The 26555-nt window shown below is 38.6% G+C and overlaps 1 protein-coding gene across 1 annotated transcript in view; it reads left to right on the top strand.

Moving 5' to 3' along the window:
- The window catches only part of LOC128696898 (protein unc-80 homolog), a 1079316-nt gene that overhangs the window by 580401 nt on the left and 472360 nt on the right, over nt 1-26555 (top strand). The window contains exons 24-29 of the mRNA XM_070095999.1: nt 9755-9993; nt 16377-16564; nt 17436-17584; nt 19278-19455; nt 19659-19791; nt 23377-23560. Of these exons, the coding sequence (XP_069952100.1) occupies nt 9755-9993; nt 16377-16564; nt 17436-17584; nt 19278-19455; nt 19659-19791; nt 23377-23560 (1071 nt within the window). The remainder of the gene's footprint in view (nt 1-9754; nt 9994-16376; nt 16565-17435; nt 17585-19277; nt 19456-19658; nt 19792-23376; nt 23561-26555) is intronic.

Here is a 26555-nt window from a genome sequence, read left to right as displayed (position 1 = left end):
ACACATTGCCCTCAGACATGACATCTCCACTGCCTCCAGCCTTCTCCTCGCTGCAACATTCATCACCCATGCTTCACACCCATATAAGAGCGTTGGTAAAACTATACTCTCATACATTCCCCTCTTTGCCTCCAAGGACAAAGTTCTTTGTCTCCACAGACTCCTAAGTGCACCACTCACTCTTTTCCCCTCATCAATTCTATGATTCACCTCATCTTTCATAGACCCATCCGCTGACACGTCCACTCCCAAATATCTGAATACATTTACCTCCTCCATACTCTCTCTCTCCAATCTGATATTCAATCTTTCATCACCTAATCTTTTTGTTGTCCTCATAACCTTACTCTTTCCTGTATTCACCTTATTTTCTTCTTTTGCACACCCTACCAAATTCATCCACCAATCTCTGCAACTTCTCTTCAGAATCTCCCAAGAGCACAGTGTCATCAGCAAAGAGCAGCTGTGACAACTCCCACTTTGTGTGTGATTCTTTATCTTTTAACTCCACGCCTCTTGCCAAGACCCTCGCATTTACTTCTCTTACAACCCCATCTATAAATATATTAAACAACCACGGTGGCATCACACATCCTTGTCTAAGGCCTACTTTTACTGGGAAATAATTTCCCTCTTTCCTACATACTCTAACTTGAGCCTCACTATCCTCGTAAAAACTCTTCACTGCTTTCAGTAACCTACCTCCTACACCATACACTTGCAACATCTGCCATATTGCCCCCCTATCCACCTTGTCATACGCCTTTTCCAAATCCATAAATGCCACAAAGACCTCTTTAGCCTTATCTAAATACTGTTCACTTATAAGTTTCACTGTAAACACCTGGTCCACACACCCCCTACCTTTCCTAAAGCCTCCTTGTTCATCTGCTATCCTATTCTCCGTCTTACTCTTAATTCTTTCAATAAAAACTCTACCATACACTTTACCAGGTATACTCAGCAGACTTATCCCGCTATAATTTTTGCACTCTCTTTTATCGCCTTTGCCTTTATACAAAGGAACTATGCATGCTCTCTGCCAATCCCTAGGTACCTTACCCTCTTCCATACATTTATTAAATAATTGCACCAAGCACTCCAAAACTATATCCCCACCTGCTTTTAACATTTCTATCTTTATCCCATCAATCCCGGCTGCCTTACCCCCTTTCATTTTACCTACTGCCTCACGAACTTCCCCCACACTCACAACTGGCTCTTCCTCACTCCTACAAGATGTTATTCCTCCTTGTCCTATACACGAAATCACAGCTTCCCTATCTTCATCAACATTTAACAATTCCTCAAAATATTCCCTCCATCTTCCCAATACCTCTAACTCTCCATTTAATAACTCTCCTCTCCTATTTTTAACTGGCAAATCCATTTGTTCTCTAGGCTTTCTTAACTTGTTAATCTCACTCCAAAACTTTTTCTTATTTTCAACAAAATTTGTTGATAACATCTCACCCACTCTCTCATTTGCTCTCTTTTTACATTGCTTCACCACTCTCTTAACCTCTCTCTTTTTCTCCATATACTCTTCCCTCCTTGCATCACTTCTACTTTGTAAAAACTTCTCATATGCTAACTTTTTCTCCCTTACTGTCTTTACATCATCATTCCACCAATCACTCCTCTTCCCTCCTGCACCCACTTTCCTGTAACCACAAACTTCTGCTGAACACTCTAACACTACATTTTTAAACCTACCCCATACCTCTTCGACCCCATTGCCTATGCTCTCATTAGCCCATCTATCCTCCAATAGCTGTTTATATCTTACCCTAACTGTCTCCTCTTTTAGTTTATAAACCTTCACCTCTCTCTTCCCTGATGCTTCTATTCTCATTGTATCCCATCTACCTTTTTCTCTCAGTGTAGCTACAACTAGAAAGTGATCTGATATATCTGTGGCCCCTCTATAAACATATACATCCTGAAGTCTACTCAACAGTCTTTTATCTACCAATACATAATCCAACAAACTACTGTCATTTCGCCCTACATCATATCTTGTATACTTATTTATCCTCTTTTTCTTAAAATATGTATTACCTATAACTAAACCCCTTTCTATACAAAGTTCAATCAAAGGGCTCCCATTATCATTTACACCTAGCACCCCAAACTTACCTACCACACCCTCTCTAAAAGTTTCTCCTACTTTAGCATTCATGTCCCCTACCACAATTACTCTCTCATTTGGTTCAAAGGCTCCTATACATTCACTTAACATCTCCCAAAATCTCTCTCTCTCCTCTGCATTCCTCTCTTCTCCAGGTGCATACACGCTTATTATAACCCACTTCTCGCATCCAACCTTTACTTTAATCCACATAATTTTTGAATTTACACATTCATATTCTCTTTTTATATATATAATATATATACAATATATATAATAATATATATAATAATATATATATATATATATATATATATATATATATATATATATATATATATATATATATATATATATATATATATATATATATATATATATATATATATATATATATATATATATATATATATATATATATATATATATATATATATATATATATATATATATATATACAATGGGAGCCCTTTCATTGAACTTTTTATAGAAAGGGGTTTAGTTATAGGTAATACATATTTTAAGAAAAAGAGGATAAATAAATATACTCGATATGATGTAGGGCGAAATGACAGTAGTTTGTTGGATTACGTATTGGTAGATCAAGCACTATTGAGTAGACTTCAGGATGTTCATGTTCATGGAGGGGCCATAGATATATCAGATCACTTTTTAGTTGTAAGTATAGTGAGAGTAAAAGGTAGATGGGATAAATAACAAAAAAGGCACAATACCGTGACTGGAACGATACAAGGAAAATAGAGGCATCAAGTAAAAGAGATGTGAAGGTCTATAAACTAAAAGAGGAGGCAGTTAGGGTAAGATATAAACAACTATTGGAGGATAGATGGGCTAGTGAGAGTATAGGCAATGGGGTCGAAGAGGTATTGGGTAGGTTTAAAAATGTAGTGTTAGAGTGTTGAGCAGAAGTTTGTGGTTACAGGAAAGTGGGTGCGGGAGGGAAGAGGAGCGATTATTGGAATGATGTTGTAAGGAGAGTTATAAGGGAGAAAAAGTTAGCATATGAGAGGTTATTACAAAATAGAAGTGATGCAAAGAGGGAAGAGTATATGGAGAGAAAAAGAGAGGTTAAGATAGTGGTGAAGCAATGTAAAAAGAGAGCAAATGAAAGAGTGGGTGAGATGTTATCAACAAATTTTATTGAAAATAAAAAAAAGTTTTGGAGTGAGATTAATAAATTGAGGAAGCCTAGGGAACAAATGGATTTGTCAGTTAAAAATAGGAGAGGAGTTATTAAGTGGAGATTGAGGGAATATATTGAGGAATTGTTAAATGTTGATGAAAATAAAAAAGCTGTGATTTCGTGTATAGGGTAAGGAGGAATAACATCTTGTAGGAGTGAGGAAGAGCCAGTTGTGAGTGTGGGGGAAGTTCGTGAGACAGTGGGTAGACTGAAAGGGGGTAAGGCAGCCGGGATTCTTGGGATAAAGATAGAAATATTAAAAGCAGGTGGGGATATAATTTTGGAGTGGTTGGTGCTATTATTTAATAAATGTATGGAAGAAGGTAAGGTACCTAGGGACTGGCAGAGAGCGTGCATAGCGAAAAAAGAGAGTGCAAAAAATATAGAGGAATAAGTCTGTTGAGTATACCTGGTAAAGTGAATTGTAGAGATATTATTGAAAGAATTAAGAGTCAGACGGAGAGTAGGATAGCAGATGAACAAGGAGGCTTTAGGAAAGGTAGGGGGTGTGTAGACTAAGTGTTTGCAGTGAAACTTATAGGTGAACAGTATTTAGATAAGGCTTATGATGCTTTGTGGCATTTATGGATTTGGGAAAGGCATGTACAGGGTGTATAGAGGCAATGTGGCAGATGTTGCAGGTGTATGTTGTAGGAGGTAGGTTACTGAAAGCAGTGAAGAGTTTGTACGAGGATAGTGAGGCTCAGGTTAGAGTATGTAGAAAAAGAGGCAGATTTTGTCCCAGTACGGGTAGGCCTTAGACAAGGATGTGTGCTGCCACTATGGTTGTTCAATATTTTTAATATGGGGTTGATGGGGTTGCAAGAGAAGTGAATGCGAGGGTCTTGGAAAGAGGTGTGAAGTTATAAGACAAAGAATCAAACACAAAGTGGGAGTTGTCACAGTTCCTTTTTGCTGATGACACTGTGCTCTAGGGAGATTCTGAAGAGAAGTTTCAGATGTTGGTGGATGAATTTGGTAGGGTATGTAAAAGAAGAAAATTGAAAGTGAATATATGAAAGAGTAAGGTTATGAGGATAACGAAAAGATTAGGTGATGAAAGAGTGGATATCAGATTGGAGGGAGAGAGTATGGAGGAGATGAGTGTATTCAGATATTTGGGAGTGGATGTGTCAGAAGATGGGCCTATGAAAGATGAGGTGAATCAGAGAATTGATGAGGGGAAAAGGGTGAGTGGCGCACTTAGGAGTCTGTGGAGACAAAGAACTTTGTCCTTAGAAGCAAAGAGGGGAATGTATGAGAGTATAGTTTTACCAATGCTCATATATGGGTGTGAGGTGAATGTTGCAGCGAGGAGAAGGCTGGAGGCAGTGGAGATGTCATGTGTGAGGGCAATGTGTGGTGTAAATATAATGCAGAGAATTCGTAGTTTGAAAGTTAGGAGGAGGTGCGGAATTGCCAAAACTGTTGTCCAGAGGGCTAAGGAAGGGTTGTTGAGGTGGTTTGGACATGTAGAGAGAATGGAACGAAACAAAATGACTTCGAGAGTGAATAAATCTGTAGTGGAGGGAAGGCGGGGGTAGGGGTCGGCATAGGAGAGGTTGGAGGGAGGGGGAAAAGAAGATTTTGTGTGAGAGGGGCTTTGACTTCCAGCAGGCATGCATGGGAGTATTTGATAGGAGTGAAGGGAGACAAATGGTTTTTAATACTTGACGTGCTGTTGGAGTGTGAGTAAAGTAATATTTATGAAGGCCGGACTTGAGTCCTGGAGATGGGAAGTACAGCGTCTGCACTCTGAAGGAAGGGTGTTAATGTTGCAGTTTTATATAATGTAGTGTAAGCAGCACTCTGGCAAGACAGTGATGGAGTGAATGATGGTGAAAGTTTTTCCTTTTTGGCCGATGTGTTAATAAATAATTAAATAAATAAATAAATAAACAAATATACATACATACATATATATATATATATATATATATATATATATATATATATATATATATATATATACATATATATATATATATATATATATATATATATATATATATATATATATATATATATATATATATATATATATATATATATATATATATATATATATATATATATATATATATATATATATATATGTATATATATATATATATATATATATATATATATATATATATATATATATATATATATATATATATATATATATATATATATATATGTATATATATATATATATATATATATATATATATATATATATATATATATATATATATATATATATATATATATATATATATATATATATATATATATATATATATATATATATTGTTCCCAGTACTCTTTAAACATGAGCTACTTTCACAATATTATTTCATATACAAGTGATGGACATAGGCTCTGTAATGTAATCTCGAAGCTTTCATGTTTTGTTCATTCCTATAAAAAGTGAGAGGTACAATAACAACATAAGTGTCCTACTACAAAAGTCGAAAAAATCGGTCCGCAGTAATCATTTTTACCAAAAAAACATTAGTCACAAAAAATTAGCAGATGGATGCCAACCAGGAGAAAGCAAGCAGCCAGGGAAATGGCACGGCTGGCAATACTATGAGAGGCAAGTGTCGGTCATGCTTACAGCTTCGTTGTCTCAACTCTAATGGTTTCCTTCGCAAACACGGTAGTTGCCCTGGTTCAGGATGTCCTCCTGTGGAAAGTGATGATCCAGAGCCACCTCAGGCACCTGAACCCACTCCAACAGATCTCATCTCATCAGACAATCTCTTGGAAGCAATTCAAGCAACAGGTACCAGGACACTCACACATATTCCCAAAGCAGCCCGTCCACATGCAGCTGGGAAACTTGCAGACCTCCTGAAAAAAGTAAATGATGGTTCCACTATCTTAAATGCTCCACCAATCATCAAGGCATGGCACAACTTGCTACTTTTTGGCAATGTCTGCTTAGCTGTGCCAGAAAGAAGGGGAAAGAGGCTAACCTCAATGATAATTAAATTTTCCTAGAGCTGATAACCTCATTCGCCTTCCCCGTCAACACAAAAAAGGGAGAGGCAGAACCCCCACTCACTCCACTGACAGTGAAAAAGTCAGAGTCCAGGTGAGCAAGAAAATTGAAGAGGGCAACACAGTGGGGGCAATCAAGGATGCTGACACGGCTGAAGCACTTAGAGGAAAGCACCCTGCCAGGGAAACCAGTGGCACCAACAGTTACAACACCTCTGTCCCCACTGTGGAACCATTGATTGTGGAAGACTCAGACATTTACAAAGCAATAATGTCGTTCCCATCGGGCTCTGCTGGAGGTTACACTGGAATAAGGCCACAGCATGTAAAGGAAATGGTTAATCCAGTTATTGGGGAAATTGCAGAGACACTGCTTTCAGAGATCACAAGGTTCGTCAACAATTCCTTAACTGGTCTGATTCCTGATGAAATTAGACCTTTCTTTTTTGGTGCAACACTTTGTGCACTTAAAAAGAAGGATGGAGGAATTCGGCCAATTGCAGTAGGCAACACGTTAAGCCGCCTCGTATCCAAAGCTGCTGTCCAAAGTATTCGTGCACAGGCAGCCATGATGCTTCAACCAAACCAGCTTGGCTTTGGGGTCTCTCAAGGAAGTGAAGCAGCGGTTCATGCAACAAGGGCGTATATCAACAACATGCCTGAGGACAATGCAGTGGTAAAATTAGATTTCAAGAATGCATTCAATCTCCTGAAGAGACGTGGTATTAGCAGCAGTACAAGAACATTTCCCTGGTCTCTTCCCTTTTGTTGCAGCTGGGTATAGCAAGGAATCAATGCTTCTCTTTGGAGAGCATGAAATCACATCATCGGAGGGTGTCCAACAAGGAGATCCTCTTGCACCATTTCTCTTCTGTATAGCAGTTAAGGAAATCACAGTCAGACTGACCAGCGAGCTAAACATCTGGTTCTTAGATGATGGCACACTAGCAGGTACAAAGGAGTCCATCCTACATGATCTTACACAGGTAATGACACGGGGACAGGAAATGGGTCTCATCCTGAATCCATCCAAATGTGAAATCATCTCAGTCAGTCAACAAGTGATAAATGCAGTGAGATCAAAACTACCAGGAACAGCAGTCATTGCCCCCACAAACAGTGTCTTGCTAGGAGCACCTTTGGGAAGCAATGCCATTGACACAATTCTCAGAAAGAAATTGGAAGAGTTAAGGAGAATGGAACAACGAATTGGCAATCTGGACACCCACGATGCCTTGTACCTTCTCACAAAGTGCTTGAGTCTGCCCAGGTTGACATATTTCCTAAGATGTGCACCTTCATATGATAACCCTAAACTGCACAAATATGACAGTATCCTGAGGCAGATTTTTACGAAAGTACTCAACCTTACTCTAGAAGACGGGCAGTCGAACCAAGCTACACTTCCAGTCAGACTAGGTGGCATTGGTGTCCGCAAGTCATCACAGATTGCGCTACCTGCTTTTCTGTCCTCATGTATTGCATTCAGAGGGCTTGTAGCAGCGATTCTCCCTGAACATCTTAGGGACAAGAATGGAGTCCAGGACCAAAAGTTCATTGACGGAGCCATGATCTGGGATAATCTAACGGGCTCTGAAACCAGACCTGCTCCCCCCAACAACTACAAACAATCGCACTGGGATGGTCCAATAGTGGAAAATATAGCCTCAACAATGCTTCAGAGTGTGTCAGGGAAGGATAGAGCCCGCCTCCTGGCAGTGAGAGCTCCTCATGCAGGGGACTTTCTGTTGGTTGTTTCCAACTCCAGCCTTGGCACACGCCTCGACCCACAGACCATCCGCATCAGTGTTGCCCTTCGACTTGCCGCCCCTGTTCTCGCCGAACACAGGTGTATTTGTGGCAGTGAAGCAGCAGACCGATTCGGGTACAATGGTCTTGTGTGCCGTAAATCCGAGGGAAAGACTGCACGACATGAGAAGGTTAATAACATTATCAAAAGGAGCCTCACAACACCCGGATGCCCAGCAGTAAGGGAGCCACCCCAGCTATGCAGATCTGATGGTAGCCAGGAGCATCCAGATAGTATCACCCTTCAAGTCTGGACAGACGGGAAGCAGGTCGTGTGGGACTATACATGTGCATCTGCCTTGGCTGATACCTATCTCCAATACACCAGGGAGGAAGGAGGGACATCTGCCAGCTTCATGGAGCCCCAAAAGTCTAGAAAATATGGAGAACTTGCCCATCATTATATGTTTGTTCCCATAGGCTCAGAGACACTTGGCTCATGGGGAAAGAATGCATCTAAATTCCTTAAGGAGCTGGGAAAAAGACTCATCAGGGTAACTAGGGATCCCAGGGCAGCTAGTTTTCTGTTCCAGCGGCTCAGTGCGGCTGTTCAAAGGGGTAATGCCTGATGTATTTTTGGCACACGCCCCAGCTCTGAGGAACTGGATGAGGTTTTCGCCTTATAATCAGTGATACACACGTAACAACATGTACCGTATATGTCACCTTTATATTAACAATGTATCTCTTAAATCTTCTGTACCATATTATGTAATAAAATATTCCTATTGGTAAAAAAAAATATGAAAAGATGGGGTGGTAGGGGAAGTGGAATATTCAAACGGCTTCAGGAAGAAATCCAAATATTCTTCCTTGAAGCCTTTTTATCCACTTCTCCGAGGCTATGGGTCCCACAATTTACACCAGAGGTGGACCACATTTAAATATAATATATATATATATATATATATATATATATATATATATATATATATATATATATATATATATATATATATATATATATATATATATATAAGGAATTTGCAAGAGCAGGCGAAATATATATATCGAACCTACGAATATATACCAATACTGGACCAATATATATATATATATATATACAAGGAATTTGCAAGAGCAGGCGAAATATACACAAACACTGATCTCTGGCTGAAGGAGACTCGAACCTACGAGCCTTGGAACAAGGTACGCAATGCTTTACCAATCTACCCGCACTGGACCAATACCTTGGAGTCCAGCTTGCGCTAGACTTTGATCCAAGGCAGCCAGCTTTCAGGTTCTAGTCTCCTTCAGCCAGAGATCAGTGTTTATATATATATATATATATATATATATATATATATATATATATATATATATATATATATATATATATATATATATATATATATATATATATATATGTATGTATTGCTGTTATTTTAATGTGTATAAAATATATATTATGTTGTGTTTGTAGTTTTGGATTTGTTGACCTTTACAGACATTACTGATATACATGTACTTAAAATAATTTTTAGGACAATTTGGGGCAGATTACAAGAAGTTTACTTGAATTTCTGAGTCTTACGAAAGGCTTTGTTTTATTCAAACTTTCTGATAAAAATACCTTGGTGATATGCTGGAACCCAACCCATAACATAATGTTCTTTCAGAATTTACCGTCATCTCGGATGTCAACATGGATGTGGTGATGGGCATCGGGGACCTCCTGCAGACTTTCTACGGTACACTGGACAAAGCCTGTTAGCACGGCTGTATCGCTATGATCAGAGTACCTTCCGCAGGTTCCTCCACATGTATGTCAAGATTCGGCCCATTACAGAAATTCTTGAATTCTTCCATGCATTTCTTGGTTTCTGTGTTGACCCTGGCTCGCTACTCTCTCCAATGAGTAAGTAATTATTCTGATATTATAAAACATTGTGAAGTTCAGTAGCATCTCAAATATTTAATGTTATAAAAGAATTCCTATTAATTTCTATAAATCATAAGTGATTTGTTGATACATTCTTTCGATTTCATTACTTTTATTTCCAGTAATTTCCAGAAAAACAGGAACACGGTCAATTTTTCATAAAGTTGTATGTATTCCTATGAGCATATATGAAGCACTTGAGGAAAGTGGATCACATCTCCTTCCAGGGAAAACAGTGTAATATAATTAGACAAATTCTTATTGCCATATTTTATTTTGCATCAAAACGATCATTGCTCCAAAGCAACCTTTACTAAGATTTACGAAAAATTAAATAATCTTATTTAACCAGCATGTACAAGAGGTCGTATAATATCGTAATACTTTCCACTGTTTTTCCTTGCTTGAATGAGCCAGATTTTCCAGTAATCCCTCGAGGTATTTTTTATTTACAATGCTCACTGAGCACTTAAATCTGTAGTTCTCATTTTGAATTTAGTTTTATAGATAGGTTACATAATTAGTAGCGATGCAACATTTTTATGCCGTAGACGAGGTGAAGAGCTTATACTGTATGCAAACTGTAAAGCGAATATAATACATAAATGTATAGTGTATAAGACATATAAGATACATAGTGTGCATGGTATATTTATTGTTAAAGTGAAAATTAAATATTAAAAATTAATCTTATGATAATATTTTGGGTTTTAAAAATAATCACGAAATTAAAATGAAGCAGATATATGAATTAAAACGTTATATTGTTTTAATTCAAGTAACTCAGTCTTTACTTAAGTCAAACAACAATTTGAGTTTACGGAAGTCAAGTAGAACGGTGTATTTTCTGAAGTAATATTGTATATACTTAAGTGAAGTAACAATTTGTATTGATTTAAGTCAAATAATAAATTTTCCAGGATTTTTTTTTATATTTTATTAAAGACAATACAATACATTAGAAAAATAAAAGAACACAGTATCGTATCTTCCACAGAAATTATAAATTTTCATTGTCGAAAAACACACTGAACGTTTAACTTTGTACTGACACAAACTGTCCCTCATCCCCTGTGCATTATATCCCTTTACACCTATGTTAAATACAAGATTACTCTTTCCCCACCCACCATCGTCGAACCTCCCTCATCACCGCGTCAACCCTCGCTCCCCTGACCCAATCCCTTGTCAAGAATTCCTGTCGTATGTATATGCTCATTAGGCGACTGTGTAGTGGTATCAGCCCCAATCCTCCCTTAGCTACATGCGTCATAACGACGTCCTTCGCTAACCAATGTCTACGGTAACCCCATATGAAATCCAAAACCTTCCTCTGTAACCGCAACACATCATCCGTCATCAATGGATAGACTGCCGAAACAAATCATAATTTACTATACACCAGTACATTGACAACGATTACTCGTTGGTGTAATGTTACATCACCCCGTCGCCATCCCGCCATCCTACGTATTGCGGCTGCTACTACAGTCGACGAATTAAATGCACGCGCCGCCTGTTCGTCATTGCAAAAATACACACCGCAGATCTTTAACTGCTCAACGGTTCTCCACCCATACACCTTACCTAACGTCCCCCCCACCCAGGACCCCACCTCCAAAAGTTTGGATTTTTCTCTATTAATGTGCATGGAAGACGCATCACTAAAAAACTCTATAACCTTATTAACGAACGCCAAACTATTCCTACTACGCACCTAGATGGCGGTATCGTCCACATAACATAAAACCCCTACTGCTTCGCCATGCGCACAAACCTCCCCCCCTACACCACTCATTACCAATCTATAAAAGGGGTCCTGCAAACAGGCAAACAAAAGCTGCGAGAGGTGACACCCCTGCCGCAGCCCCCACCCCATGCCCATCGCAGACCCCAACCTCCCATTGATCTGGACCCGCACCTGTGCCTCCGTATATAACGTACGCACCCATGTTACTATTTCTTCCCCGAAATCCTGCCTCAATAATGTTGCTAATAATGTTTCCCTATCCACATTGTCAAAAGCCTTTTCCCAATCTAATCCTACGACTCCGCCTCCACTACAATAATCCACGAAACTTTTGAGGCGTCGATGACTATCTCTCATAGACCTTCCAGGAATCCCGTATTGCCCTTCCCATATTACCTTGTCTAAAACCTGTTTCATCCGGTTTGTCAAAATACGCGCAAAAATCTTATAATCCGCCCCCATCAACATGATGGGTCTATATGCTTCCAAAGATTCGTGGACCTCGGCCTTTGGCACCAACACTACAACACCCAACCCCGACTCACCGCCCATCCTACGTCTAATTTTCATTAAATTGTAAAGTCGAACCAACACGTGTTTTAACAGTTCCCAATGAACTACATAAAAATCACCTGGTATCCCATCTCAACCAGGCGATTTCCTCAGTGCCTGTCCCTGAAAAGCCTTGTAAACCTCCTCCTCCGATACAACCTTCCATGTTCTCTCGATCCACGTCTCTCAAATTCGCCACTATGCCACGCAGTAAAGCTTCCCTCGCCTCTCGATTCCCCTCTCTACCCTTCCATTTTCTCTCAAACCATTTGTCTGCGTATGTCCGTATGCTTTCAGTTGTAACTAGCCTTTGTCCTTTATGATAACCTCCCAAGTCATCACCGACCACCACTGACAATACTGTCGTCGCCATACGTCTCATTCTTTTCCCAGGATTTGCTTCATACAGTTTTGTTCTATTGACAACGTTTCCGGAAAATCTATACATAAGGCCAAAAAAAAAAAGTGTCAATTAACAGTGTTCAAATTTTTGAACTTCTCGTACACTTAGCAATTTGGTAAGCAAAAAGTATATAATTATAAGAATAATCGGTATGAAATAACAATATGAATTATAGTACAAAAAATATTTTTGCTTTGTAGATATCATACATAACTTTGTATTTTTAATTCTATCACGGATTTTATTGATTATACATTTTTTATTTTCATTTTAGTGGTGGTTATGCATGTATTGCAAGTGACTGATAGATTAAGTGACAGCTTAATGATTTAGAAGGAAATCATTTGTAGCCAAGAAACCATTTTATTTTATTACATGGGTGTGCATTATTATTATATCTAAATTTATATATAACAAAACAAGGCACAATACCGTGACTGGAACGATACACAATTAACCCGCACACAGTGTGACTGTAAATGGTCCAAGTCGGACCGAAACATCGTCGTAAGCTCCTCTCTTCTATGTGCGGGTTATTTGTGCAAAATTCTGTAAATGATTGTCATGCTTTGTCTTTCTTAGAAAGGTGTTTGTTGCTTTCACGATTAAAGTGGAACTTAATAAAAGGTTCTCAGTGCCAATATAGGTTGTGAAAAAGAGAGCTCAAAGTTGTCCACAAAAACTGTTAATGTTAATCTGCCTGATGAATGCTCAAATCTTCACACATCTGAAGATTGAGACACTTATGCAGCATATGGGAATCTTTACTCAGGAAACGTTTCGCCACAAAGTGGCTTCATCAGTCCAATACAAAGAGGAAGGCGTAAGGAGAGGAGGAGAATGAGGTAATCAGTCCCTCAACCTGGAGTCGATGTGTTCAGTCCATCAATCTTGTAGAATGTACAGCATAGGGCCGTAGACGTGGCTTATATACTTATATACTGTAGTGAGGTGACGTGAAGCAGATGGAGGCGGGGTCATAGTGGTACCATCCACTAGTCGAAGTAGGTCTTCGTCCAAAGGTTGAACAAGTGTTGAAGAATTCTTTGTCCATAACTTGTAGAATGTAAGACCCCATGATGCTGCGGGGTCGTGGTCTGAGGTCTTCGTCCAGGTGAACAAGTGTGATGAATGGTTTTGAAAAACCGACAAGTTGAAGATTGAGACACTTATGCAGCATATGGGAATCTTTACTCAGGAAACGTTTCGCCACAAAGTGGCTTCATCAGTCCAATACAAAGAGGAAGGCGTAAGGAGAGGAGGAGAATGAGGTAATCAGTCCCTCAACCTGGAGTCGATGTGTTCAGTCCATCAATCTTGTAGAATGTACAGCATAGGGCCGTAGACGTGGCTTATATACTGTAGTGAGGTGACGTGAAGCAGATGGAGGCGGGGTCATAGTGGTACCATCCACTAGTCGAAGTAGGTCTTCGTCCAAAGGTTGAACAAGTGTTGAAGAATTCTTTGTAACAAGACCCCATGATGCTGCCGTGTCTGACAGTTGTGATGAATGGTTTGAAAAACCGACAAGTTGAAGATTGAGACACTTATGCAGCATATGGGAATCTTTACTCAGGAAACGTTTCGCCACAAAGTGGCTTCATCAGTCCAATACAAAGAGGAAGGCGTAAGGAGAGGAGGAGAATGAGGTAATCAGTCCCTCAACCTGGAGTCGATGTGTTCAGTCCATCAATCTTGTAGAATGTACAGCATAGGGCCGTAGACGTGGCTTATATACTGTAGTGAGGTGACGTGAAGCAGATGGAGGCGGGGTCATAGTGGTACCATCCACTAGTCGAAGTAGGTCTTCGTCCAAAGGTTGAACAAGTGTTGAAGAATTCTTTGTAACAAGACCCCATGATGCTGCCGTGTCTGACAGTTGTGATGAATGGTTTGAAAAACCGACAAGTTGAAGATTGAGACACTTATGCAGCATATGGGAATCTTTACTCAGGAAACGTTTCGCCACAAAGTGGCTTCATCAGTCCAATACAAAGAGGAAGGCGTAAGGAGAGGAGGAGAATGAGGTAATCAGTCCCTCAACCTGGAGTCGATGTGTTCAGTCCATCAATCTTGTAGAATGTACAGCATAGGGCCGTAGACGTGGCTTATATACTGTAGTGAGGTGACGTGAAGCAGATGGAGGCGGGGTCATAGTGGTACCATCCACTAGTCGAAGTAGGTCTTCGTCCAAAGGTTGAACAAGTGTTGAAGAATTCTTTGTAACAAGACCCCATGATGCTGCCGTGTCTGACAGTTGTGATGAATGGTTTGAAAAACCGACAAGTTGAAGATTGAGACACTTATGCAGCATATGGGAATCTTTACTCAGGAAACATTTCGCCACAAAGTGGCTTCATCAGTCCAATACAAAGAGGAAGGCGTAAGGAGAGGAGGAGAATGAGGTAATCAGTCCCTCAACCTGGAGTCGATGTGTTCAGTCCATCAATCTTGTAGAATGTACAGCATAGGGCCGTAGACGTGGCTTATATACTGTAGTGAGGTGACGTGAAGCAGATGGAGGCGGGGTCATAGTGGTACCATCCACTAGTCGAAGTAGGTCTTCGTCCAAAGGTTGAACAAGTGTTGAAGAATTCTTTGTAACAAGACCCCATGATGCTGCCGTGTCTGACAGTTGTGATGAATGGTTTGAAAAACCGACAAGTTGAAGATTGAGACACTTATGCAGCATATGGGAATCTTTACTCAGGAAACGTTTCGCCACAAAGTGGCTTCATCAGTCCAATACAAAGAGGAAGGCGTAAGGAGAGGAGGAGAATGAGGTAATCAGTCCCTCAACCTGGAGTCGATGTGTTCAGTCCATCAATCTTGTAGAATGTACAGCATAGGGCCGTAGACGTGGCTTATATACTGTAGTGAGGTGACGTGAAGCAGATGGAGGCGGGGTCATAGTGGTACCATCCACTAGTCGAAGTAGGTCTGTACATTCTACAAGATTGATGGACTGAACACATCGACTCCAGGTTGAGGGACTGATTACCTCATTCTCCTCCTCTCCTTACGCCTTCCTCTTTGTATTGGACTGATGAAGCCACTTTGTGGCGAAACGTTTCCTGAGTAAAGATTCCCATATGCTGCATAAGTGTCTCAATCTTCAACTTGTCGGTTTTTCAAACCATTCATCACTTCACACATCTGGGCAAGAAATTAAGTAATATGCATTATCTTTTCTCTAATGGGACTAAAAATAAAAATAACGGATTTCCAAGTGATTTCTGTTTTACATCCCAAACTACACCCAGTTGGCCTTTTAATTAAATTTACCTTCAAACAAAGTTGTCTTCTCGTTAATTGCTTATAGTATTTGATAAATGATTTTTTTGACAATTTAATTGTTATTATTATTTGTATTTGCAGTATTTACATCCTTAAGTGTTTCTTCAGAAAATTAACAGTGTGTGTGATGCACATAGAATTATAGAAGTAACAAACAGACATCAAAGTATTTCCCAGTTAACTCTTCTCGTCCTTTTTTCTAGTTACAATATGATGAATTCTCATCGTCAACAATATGTATATTTTGTTAATCTAGGAACCTCAAAGTATCGCTTTATCTCGTTTTTCTCGTGATCACAGACACTTAGTTCTCTCTCTTTCTTGCATCCAATAAAGATGCTCAAGTTTCTCCTGTAGGCCAGAAGCGGACAGGCTCAGGAAAAGGTGTTGACAACCAGCAAGGAGGTTATGCCACCAATTTCGGAGCTTCTCTGGGAGGTGCTGGTTCCAGGGGCATTGAAGGTCAGCTGATTGCTTCTGTATTTAAGGCTCTGGTATCCCGTTTTGTCAAGACAAGCAAAGAACTGAAGAATCCAGAGAATATGGCATGTATTATATTATTGGTAAACAATTTTAAACTTGAAATTAAGCACGACTTTTACATGTCAGCTGTTATTAGGTATAATGCATGATGACTAAATGAGGAACAGAAAAGCTAGGTATTAAGATACCTTAATTAATGGTATAAACCTTGGTAATAAATACCGACAAGTTGGTTTAGAAAGACACGTAAGCAAACACTATAACATATTTATTAGAAAACGTTTCGGTCCTGGGACCTTGATCACTTGATCAGACCTTGATCAGAAGTGATCAAGGTCCCAGGACCGAAACGTTTTCTAATAAATATGTTATAGTGTTTGCTTACGTGTCTTTCTAAACCACCTTAATTAATACCTAACAAAAGGTTTGTAGTTTACTCAGCGTAAATACACTGAAGGATATAATTCTTTCAACATATTTACCCTTGATACACGTCGTTGATTTAAAGTCTGTCAATTACACGAGAGCCATTACTTTGCAAATAACAAATTCACCACCAATGAAAGCTTAGTCACTCATTATAAACAGATATTAAAGTAAATTCCCAGATCACATTCATAGAAAGATTAACATCTCTAAGTTTATGTATCCATGATACAATCAAGTTACATGGGTGGATAAATGTGTTGTGTATGAACATGAGGATAATTAAGGTTGTATGCATCTTGTTCACCACTAGTAAAGAACATTTTTGTCCATAAATTAGTCATTAAGTTCTCGGAGTACATAAATAGAAAAACACATTTCCACGTGTATACATCCTAGGTAGATAGTTTATGAGATCTCAGTTAGTATTAAATCCATACACGCGAAGAAAATAAAACAAAAAAATATAGCACAACAGTTATTATAATCTTTTCGTTACCATTACAGGCACTTTACTGTGATGTACGACAACTGTTGGGATACATCCGCGAGAGTCATGGCGGAGTGTTCCGCAGGGTAGCACTCTCAGGTCTCATTGACTCTGCTGATCGACCTCACAAACAGAGGCAGAAGCTACAGACCACCAGGGTTGTCAGGTCATCATACTATTTTGTTTACTTCTTTCAAATATTACCATATATATATATATATATATATATATATATATATATATATATATATATATATATATATATATATATATATATATATATATATATATATATATATATATATATGCTTTCTTTCAACACACCGGCCGTGTCCCACCGAGGTGGGGTGGCCAAAAAGGAAAAACGAAAGTTTTTCCTTTTACATTTATTAATATATACAGGAGAAGGGGTTACTAGCCCCTTGCTCCTGGCATTTTAGTGGCCTCTTATAACACGCATGGTTTACGGAGGAAGAATTCTGTTCCACTTCCCCATGGAGGTAAGAGGAAATAAACAAGAACAAGAACTAGTAAGAAAATAGAAGAAAACCCAAAGGGGCGTGTATATATATGCTTGTACATGTATGTGTAGTGTGACCTAAGTGTAAGTAGAAGTAGCAAGACAATACTTGAAACCTTGCATGTTTATGAGACAGAAAAATGGACACCAGCAATCCTACCGTCATCTAAAACAATTACAGGCTTTCGTTTTACAATCACTTGGCAGGACGGTAGTACCTCCCTGGGCGGTTGCTATCTACCAACCTACTACCCAGAATATATGTATATATATATATATATATATATATATATATATATATATATATATATATATATATATATATATATATATATATATATATATTTATATATATATATATATATATATATATATATATATATATATATATATATTTATATATATATATATATATATATATATATATATATATATATATATATCAGTTTTGACAATAATATGAATATTTCCTTTGGTTTATATAAATTAGATCCATTTATAATTAATAGAATTTGGGAAGAATTTAATAATACATTGGACAAATTTGCAAGGAATTCGCAAGAGCAGGCGAAATATTTCGAAATATTTCGCCTGCTCTTGCGAATTCCTTGCATTGTTAATATCTCTAGTAAGGCTGATGCATGCAGGGGATGAGATAAAAAGCTGTAAGCCTTCTCCCTGAAAGCTGGCTGCCTTGGATCAAAGTCTAGCGCAAGCTGGACTCCAAGGTATTGGTCCAGTGTGGGTAGATTGGTAAAGCATTGCGAACCTTGTTCCAAGGTTCGTAGGTTCGAGTCTCCTTCAGCCAGAGATCAGTGTTTGTTTATATATATATATATATATATATATATATATATATATATATATATATATATATATATATATATATATATCTATATATATATATATATAGATATATATATATATCTGAGTGTGTGTGTGTATGTTTCAAACATTTGGTTCAGGCTGGAGGAGACGCGAATCTACGACCTTTGGTACAAAATTCGCTGATTTATCCACACCTCCCCGAGAAGACTGGCGCCCAGCCAAGCTTGGCGTTTGTTCTAAGGCCGCTGGCGCTATGCTGGTGATGATTTTTTCATCTTTCCCACTTGCACTGACCAGCTAAAGAATGTTTATGAATAAAATAAGTAGCGAAATAGTTCACAAGCTGGTCTTGCCTTATGTTGGGTTCTGTGTTAGACAAAATTAAATTCTGTGAATTTATTATGGGAAAGTATATTGGTAATATTCAGGACATAATATTATTTATGTGTTACTGAGAAACAATATGGTAATCTTCGTAGTTTCCTGACAATCTAGATTTTTTACTATTTAGGCGAGTCACAGTGGAGGAGGACACATATCGGGAGTCTCCTCCAGCTGTAGCTGAGGAGGGAGGAGAGGCAGGGAAGGGAAGGAAAGGACTCTTCAAGAAAAAGGCAACTTCTTCTTCCATCACTTCTGCCATCAGAAAAGCTCCATCTGTTAGCAGTGTTTATGATGACCAACAAGAGGTGAGAAATCCATTCCCTAAACAATATTGCAAAATACTGTACTTTGTAATCTCTCCAGCAACACTACTTATACTGTACATTTGTGGAAATATGAAACATTTTAGTATGAAAACAGAATTTGCCAATACTGCGATTAGCGTCATTAGAAAATATACAAGTTCACTCATATGAGCACAAACCTGACATGTTATTGCTATTGAAAGGACTCCCCTGGAGGGCAAAGTCCTGTTTCAACAGTGCGGCGTCGCCACCACCAGATGATGGGACCTCGACCCTCAGAGCACGATCATCTTGCACCTTATGCCCACCCAAAAGGCAGAAGGGTTTCCAAACTTGGTGAGTCTATGTTTTCGTAATATTTATGTGCAATGGCTTCCTTCAGAAAAACAGTCACAGCCTCCACGTGGTATGGAATAAATGCCGGCAGCGGTGTCCATCAGTTTTTCTTTTTTTTATGTAATATTAGTGAAATATTAGTATTCCTGATATTGGCTTCCTCAAAGGTATTAGAAAGGGTGTTGCTGCCTTCGTTGACTTGATGAACAATATAAACTATTGTCGATCACTGAATATTGTGGCTAGTGACGTAGGTCACTGAAGACATTGTTCCCCGAGAGATACGGAAGTGGAAAAAATCTTGTGGATTCTTAAGAAGAATCTGGTAAAGATTCCACTCTTAGTTCTGTCATCGTGATGTTAATAATACTTTGAAAATTATCTTCATTTGTTGGATTCAGGTAGACATTTAAATCAAGTTTATCCAGGTAAGGGATCGGCATACAAGGCAACATTGAGAATCAACTCATAAATTTACTAGAACGAATCTTATTATCAAAGAAATCGACCACAGTAGCGAATTATGTTTAGAATCATCAGAAAATCCTATTACAAATACTATTTCTCAGAACTCTCGAGGTTTTCACAATCTCTGAATTCTAAGCATACGTAATAAGGCAAACAGATTACTGGGATTTATATCAAGAAGTGTAAGCAACAGAAGTTCAGTGGTTATGTTAAAGCTTTATACATCATTAGTAAGGCCTCGCCTAGATTATGCAGCTCAGTTCTGGTCTCCATATTACAGAATGGACATAAATTCGTTAGAAAACATTCAGCGTAGAATGACTAAATTAATACATAGCATTAGAAATCTTCCTTATGAAGAAAGATTGAAGACCCTTAAATTACATTCACTTGTTAGACGAAGAATGAGGGGAGACATGATCGAAGTGTATAAGTGGAAGATAGGTATTAATAAAGGGGATATTAACAAGGTCTTGAGAATATATATCCATGAGAGAACCCGCAGTAATGGATTTAAATTAGACAAATTTAGATTTAGAAAGAATATAGGAAAGTATTGGTTTGGAAATAGGGTAGTTGATGAGTGGAACAGTCTACCTAGTTGGGTTATTGAGGCTAAAACCTTGGGTAGTTTCAAATTTAGGTTTGATAAATGCATGATTGAGAGGGGTTGGATTTGAGTGGGACTTGCATATGAGTGGATAGGGTTAACAGAGCTTATTTCTTGGGTGGCATTGAAAATTGGTTGGGCAAATGTTTTGTTAGTGGGATGGATTGTAAAGGACCTGCCTAGTATGGGCCAACAGCCTGCTGCAGTGTTCCTCCTTTCTTATGTTGTTAGTGTAGGTTAGTTCTCCATAAACCTGATAATACCATCAACTAACCTCATCTACCCTGCTAGCTGCTCATATACAACCTCAGTTATTTGGGTCTTTCAACTGACGACCTTTGCCTAACCTCTATGTATACCCTTATTGTGTTAGTAAATGTATGAACCGAAGTTCCTAGTAGTGGAAACATATTCCTTAATACGATTCTAAAACCTGCACTGTGCCTTATTTACATAATATCAGTACAGAGAAACACTGTCACAAGCTTTTACAAATGTATGAAGAAAGTAGCGATCAAGTTATGGTATATATGAAACGGTATAAGTAAAAGTAGTAAATACTAAAGTGTCCGAGTGAGATGCTGGATGAAATATAATGAATCTGATGTCATTTGGGAGGTGGTGCGGTGGTTTTTGGAAGATTCGGAAAAAAAGCTGCCGACGTAAGTGGGAAGGTTTGAGATGGTATGTGGAAGGAAAATAGAAGCAACCTTAGAAAAGAGCAAGATGGTGAATGTTAGCCAAATGTAAGGCAATGAAAGATTGGTTGTCATATTGAAGGGAAAAATACAGAAATTGGAAACGAATTGTAGAGAAAAAGAACAGAAATAGGGAACGGATGTGTTAACAGGTTGGAAAATGAATAACCATGCTAATCATAGAAAGACGAGGAATATTGATTTGTGGAGTGCTAAGGGATCTGTGGAAAGAAAGGTGTTTATTAATGGGGTCAAAATGAAAAATATACTAAGGTATCTTGGAAGAAACATTTGACCAGTAGAGTGAAGATAGGGATGGAAGACTTGGAGATATTGTATATGAGATCAGTTTGTGACACAAATATAACATAATGTTTGTGAGACAAATATTATGTGATGCAAATATTATCTATAATAAGGCATGAAGAAATTAGGATATTGTGTGGTGATATGAATGAAATAATTCAATCAGGATGATCAGGATACGTCAACTAAGAGGATGTACAAATCTGAAGTAGATAAACAGAAGTGTAGAAGACGAAACAGGAAGGGAGGAAATACGTTGATGAGACTGGTTTAAGTTGTGTGGGCCTGAGCATCCATATATGAACGTTTTATATCGTAATATATAATGGGATTCCGGGAACCTAGTAAGTCGGTCTTGCGCTCGGGGAGTGGGAAGTTCCACTCCTGCACGTTACACGACTGGTGGCGTTTTTGCGGCTCTAAGAATCATCGGAATAGTATGATTCAAATGGTCTGAAAAGAAGCTATTAAATAAGTTCCAGATAAGTCGTAAATAATGGACGGGGACTCGAACCCTGGTTCTGAATGGTAATAGGTCCAAGCTCTACCACTGGGCTACGAGGCTTCTGATAGGAAAGCTTCACTGCTCTAGTAGCCGTATAGCAGATATATTTTCATACCTCTCACAGCCATATAGTCTATGAATTTAAAATAAATCATAATAAACGACTGTCAGTTAATAAACAGAAGAATAGATGGGGATTCGAACCGTGGTCCTGAATAGTAGCAGGTCCCGGACTCTAACACTTTTCTATTAAAAGCTTCGTTGCCCAGTGGTAGTGCACTCGACCTACTACCATTCTGGACAGCGGTTCGAATTCCTGTTCATTCTTCTGTTTATTCATTGACAGTTGTTTATTACGAATTATCTTCACTTCATTGATTATATTGCTTTGATGGCTATTGTAATAGATCCGCTGTAAGACTACTGGGGCTTTGGGGAAGGACAGTTAAGTCACAAATTAGTGCTGTCTGATGCAGACATGACACAGCAGTTCTCTCTGTCAGACTTTCCTATTAGAAACCTCACAGCCCAGTGGTTGAACGCTGTACCTGCTACCATTCAGGATTCAGGGCCACGTTTCGAATTCATGTTTGTTCCATGATTTGGATCATGCTAGTTTAGTGGGGAAACGGCTGATGCGCTTAATAAACTATTATCTCTCAAAACTGTTCTACATTAGAAGCCTTCATATAGAGGCATTTTTGTCAGGACCAGAAAAAGTGCAAGTTTCCTGCATATTTGTTGGTAACTTGATGGTCAGTACTGTAGAACCACGTTTCCATCAGTGACTGATGGAAACATGATGGCCAATTTTGTAGACAACAACATCAACAACAAAATTTGGAGAAAACTATCATTCAACGACTCTTGGACCACTACAATTATTTATTAATAGAAAAAAATAACTTTTTTCCTCTTACCAATTGAGGTACTGTATCTCCTCTTTTGTTATATGTGTATATAACGTGTTAAGATATGGAACCTTTGCTTTTCATTAGTAAGCTGGCTACGTGGAAGAAGCATGGAAGGGGAGGGAACAGGAATTCACCCATTTCTTGGAGATGCAGTCGAGCTGCCACCTGCTCTTGCTCGCCGTCTTTCCCACTCGGCGTCACATAGCATTTCTCATGGTCTAATGGGAGGCGTTACTCGTCCAAGGCTTGTTACCAAACCTGGTGCTGGGTAAGTAATTTTTGTGCATTTTCTTTTAGCAGTTATTTATTTTGTTACTTATCTCTTAAACTTCTGGGATATATGTTACTTGTTACTTTACTCCCACTAGAGCGAGGTTTTTCAGTATTCAACTTTTCCTCCTAAATTGCAAAAACTAGAGAAATAATGCGGAAAGGAAATAACGTTGAAGGTTGAATTATATGTCATTGTGAATAGTTTCAAACTATGTGCGCATCTCTTATGACAAGTATGTTTATTCATTGTCTCCTTATAATATGTTAGTTAAGATAGGCATGCTCAGTCGACGGTAACATCTGTTATAATAGGAATACTAGCTTGATTTCTGCTTCCTCGAACCATCTGTTACGATAACGCATGTCCGGTCGACGTCTCCTTCTTAATAACATCTGTATTGATAGGTATGCTACTTCCACATCTGATTGCTCATAACATCTATTATGACTGATTTCCTGGAGCGAGGGAGCAAACTGAGACTTCGCCCTGGCCAGTCACAGACGCTCTGACACTCATCTCTACAGTCTCCCTATGATCCCAGTTGAGGAGGGATATTTTTATCCTAAAGGCCATTGCCATTACACATCGTGTAAAGATTAAGCCGTCCAGTGGAGTTATAAATGACTACCAAACTAACCTTTGCTGCCCCTGTAAGGACCTACTTGTAGGTCAAATTTACAGCAATCCACTCGTTGACAGATTTCCATTCCCAAATACACAGATTCATACACACATTCCCAGAGTCTGCAAGAGGACGGCGTAGAGAGAGGACGTCTGTGTTTTCACTCTGAACACTAAGACCCAGGTTACATTTCTTGGGTTATGCTCAGTTCTAGTTTGATCAGAGCTGAGAGGAAAACTTGCTGTCACTTCAAGCCCTATCCCTTCAAGAGGGTAAGGCGATGACTAGCTTACTAGTTCCCTCCCGTCCACTCCACCACCTCATCGTACCCCATCCTTACCCCACAATTCCCAACAAATACACTGACCTAACCACTTACACACTACTGACACTGCTGTGTTTCTACCTTTTCTCTCTAAAACACCGTGTGATATTTTAAACTCTGGTCGATCATTGCCTTAGGCCTCGTCTCTCTCACTCCTCGAGGGTAGGCTATCTTAGGGGCTGACCTTCATAAGTCAGCTGAAGTAGGGTTGTGTATGAATGACACACAGGAAAGATTTTCTTTTTACAGCGTATCTTATGTGTCAGCTGTACCTTGCTGGGCATCATACCAAAACTAAGAGTAAGAATTCGTGTAAGTGACAACCAAAAGTCCCAGAGAGAAATATTTAATTGTATTTGTACCAACTCCACTGCTGCACCTGTGGATGTATTCCAAACTCACTCTGGTGCGGTACTTGTACTCTCCTCTGAAAAGCAACTGCTCCAATTGCTCAAGAATGATGTTCTTGAAAAATTAAATAATCTGGGAATCATCCCCATTCCACCTAACAACTACCAGGTACAACGTACTGTATTTGTGGAAGAATCAACAGTTTCATGAGAGACTGCACTGCTGAAGATCTTGATGAAGAAATTAATCATGAAAACTCCGATTTCCAGGTTCTTAAGACATATAAATTTGCCAAAAGTTCAAGCAACCAGCAAACATTAAAATTAATTCTAGAGACACCAGAAAGAGCCAAAATAATATGTGGAAATGATATGAAATGCTTTGGCACCAGGTAAACACCAGACCAAATCTCCATGGAAAGGTTTGTCAGTGTTTCAAAAAGTTTTAAGTGTTATGAATTTGGTCATAATACAAATAAAAGCAGCAACCCAAAAAACGATTTGCAGTATCTGCTCTGGTGAAAATGTTTTCATGAACTGCCCTAACAAACACAACCCCAAGTGTGCCTTTTGTAAAGGGAAACATCATGCTGTCTCACCTAATTTCACTGTTAGGAAATCTACAATCTAGCAAATTCTGGAAAGTAAGAAACAGGCAAACTCCAAGAAAATCACTCCCCAAGCACCTCCAAAAATGTCCCGGTACTGGATCTAGGTGGGACTCCTACTGCCACCTCTACCAGTTATAATGTTTGGAATTCTGCCCCTCCTGTAGTGCCCCACCCTAAACCTAGCACCTACATACACCAAGCACAAGGACCATCCTTAATCCGTATGTCCCTCTGGTCCTCAGAGGTAGATGTAATGAGAGGTACACTGATGTTCATGTTGGTCAAGGAGATAGCAGGTACCAATGTCAAGGGCACAAGGCAGTTTTTTGGAGTGATAAAAAATTGAAGTTGAAAAATTATGGAAAATAATGTTTCTTATCGAAAAATAGTGCATAATTCTGGCAACATGTTGATGCAATCAGCTTCTTCTATCAAATTTGTAAGTATGTTTTTCCAAAAATGTAATTTTTTTTTTTTTTTTTTACTATCATCAAGAGGACATATTGGTAATTAGTGCTTTTTTTTACTCCAAAAATTACGATTTTTATGATTGTTTCATTCTAAATACTCAAAATGGCAACTTCTTTGAGAACTAAAGTAAAGAGCGCAAAGTGTTTTGGCTCAGTAGCCTGAGAGCTGTCAACAAGAAGATGGTAAACAACATGCTGAGATTAGGCGCGCCGTATCCATAGAGTTTTATAGAAAACAAAAATATGAATAACTCAGGAATAAGCTATTGACATTTGTTTTGAGTTTTTGCGAAGAGCATTAATAGAAGAGTCATGATTTTTTCACACATTATTGAGGAATGGTGGTTCTATTAAAATTCAGCTTTGATTTTGTTTTTATTGAATTTCAATCTCCCCAAAAAATCCATAAAAAACACACAAATTTCAACATTTTTTATCACACAATCTATTGACATATCGCTCAAAAAGACTTTGAAATTAAGATTATCTAGCTCTTTATCTTCCATCTGATGTTGACTAGAACATTGTACATCTTACCAATTTTGTAGAGGAGGGAGGGATTTTATAACATACAATTTTGCAATATCTTGCAATTTTGCGACATGAAGTCA

This window comes from Cherax quadricarinatus, chromosome 52 (assembly GCF_038502225.1).
Source record: "Cherax quadricarinatus isolate ZL_2023a chromosome 52, ASM3850222v1, whole genome shotgun sequence".
NCBI classification, from domain to species: Eukaryota; Metazoa; Arthropoda; class Malacostraca; order Decapoda; family Parastacidae; genus Cherax; species Cherax quadricarinatus.
Note: the sequence above shows the minus strand (reverse complement) of the source record. Positions and strands in the feature narration are given on the sequence as shown.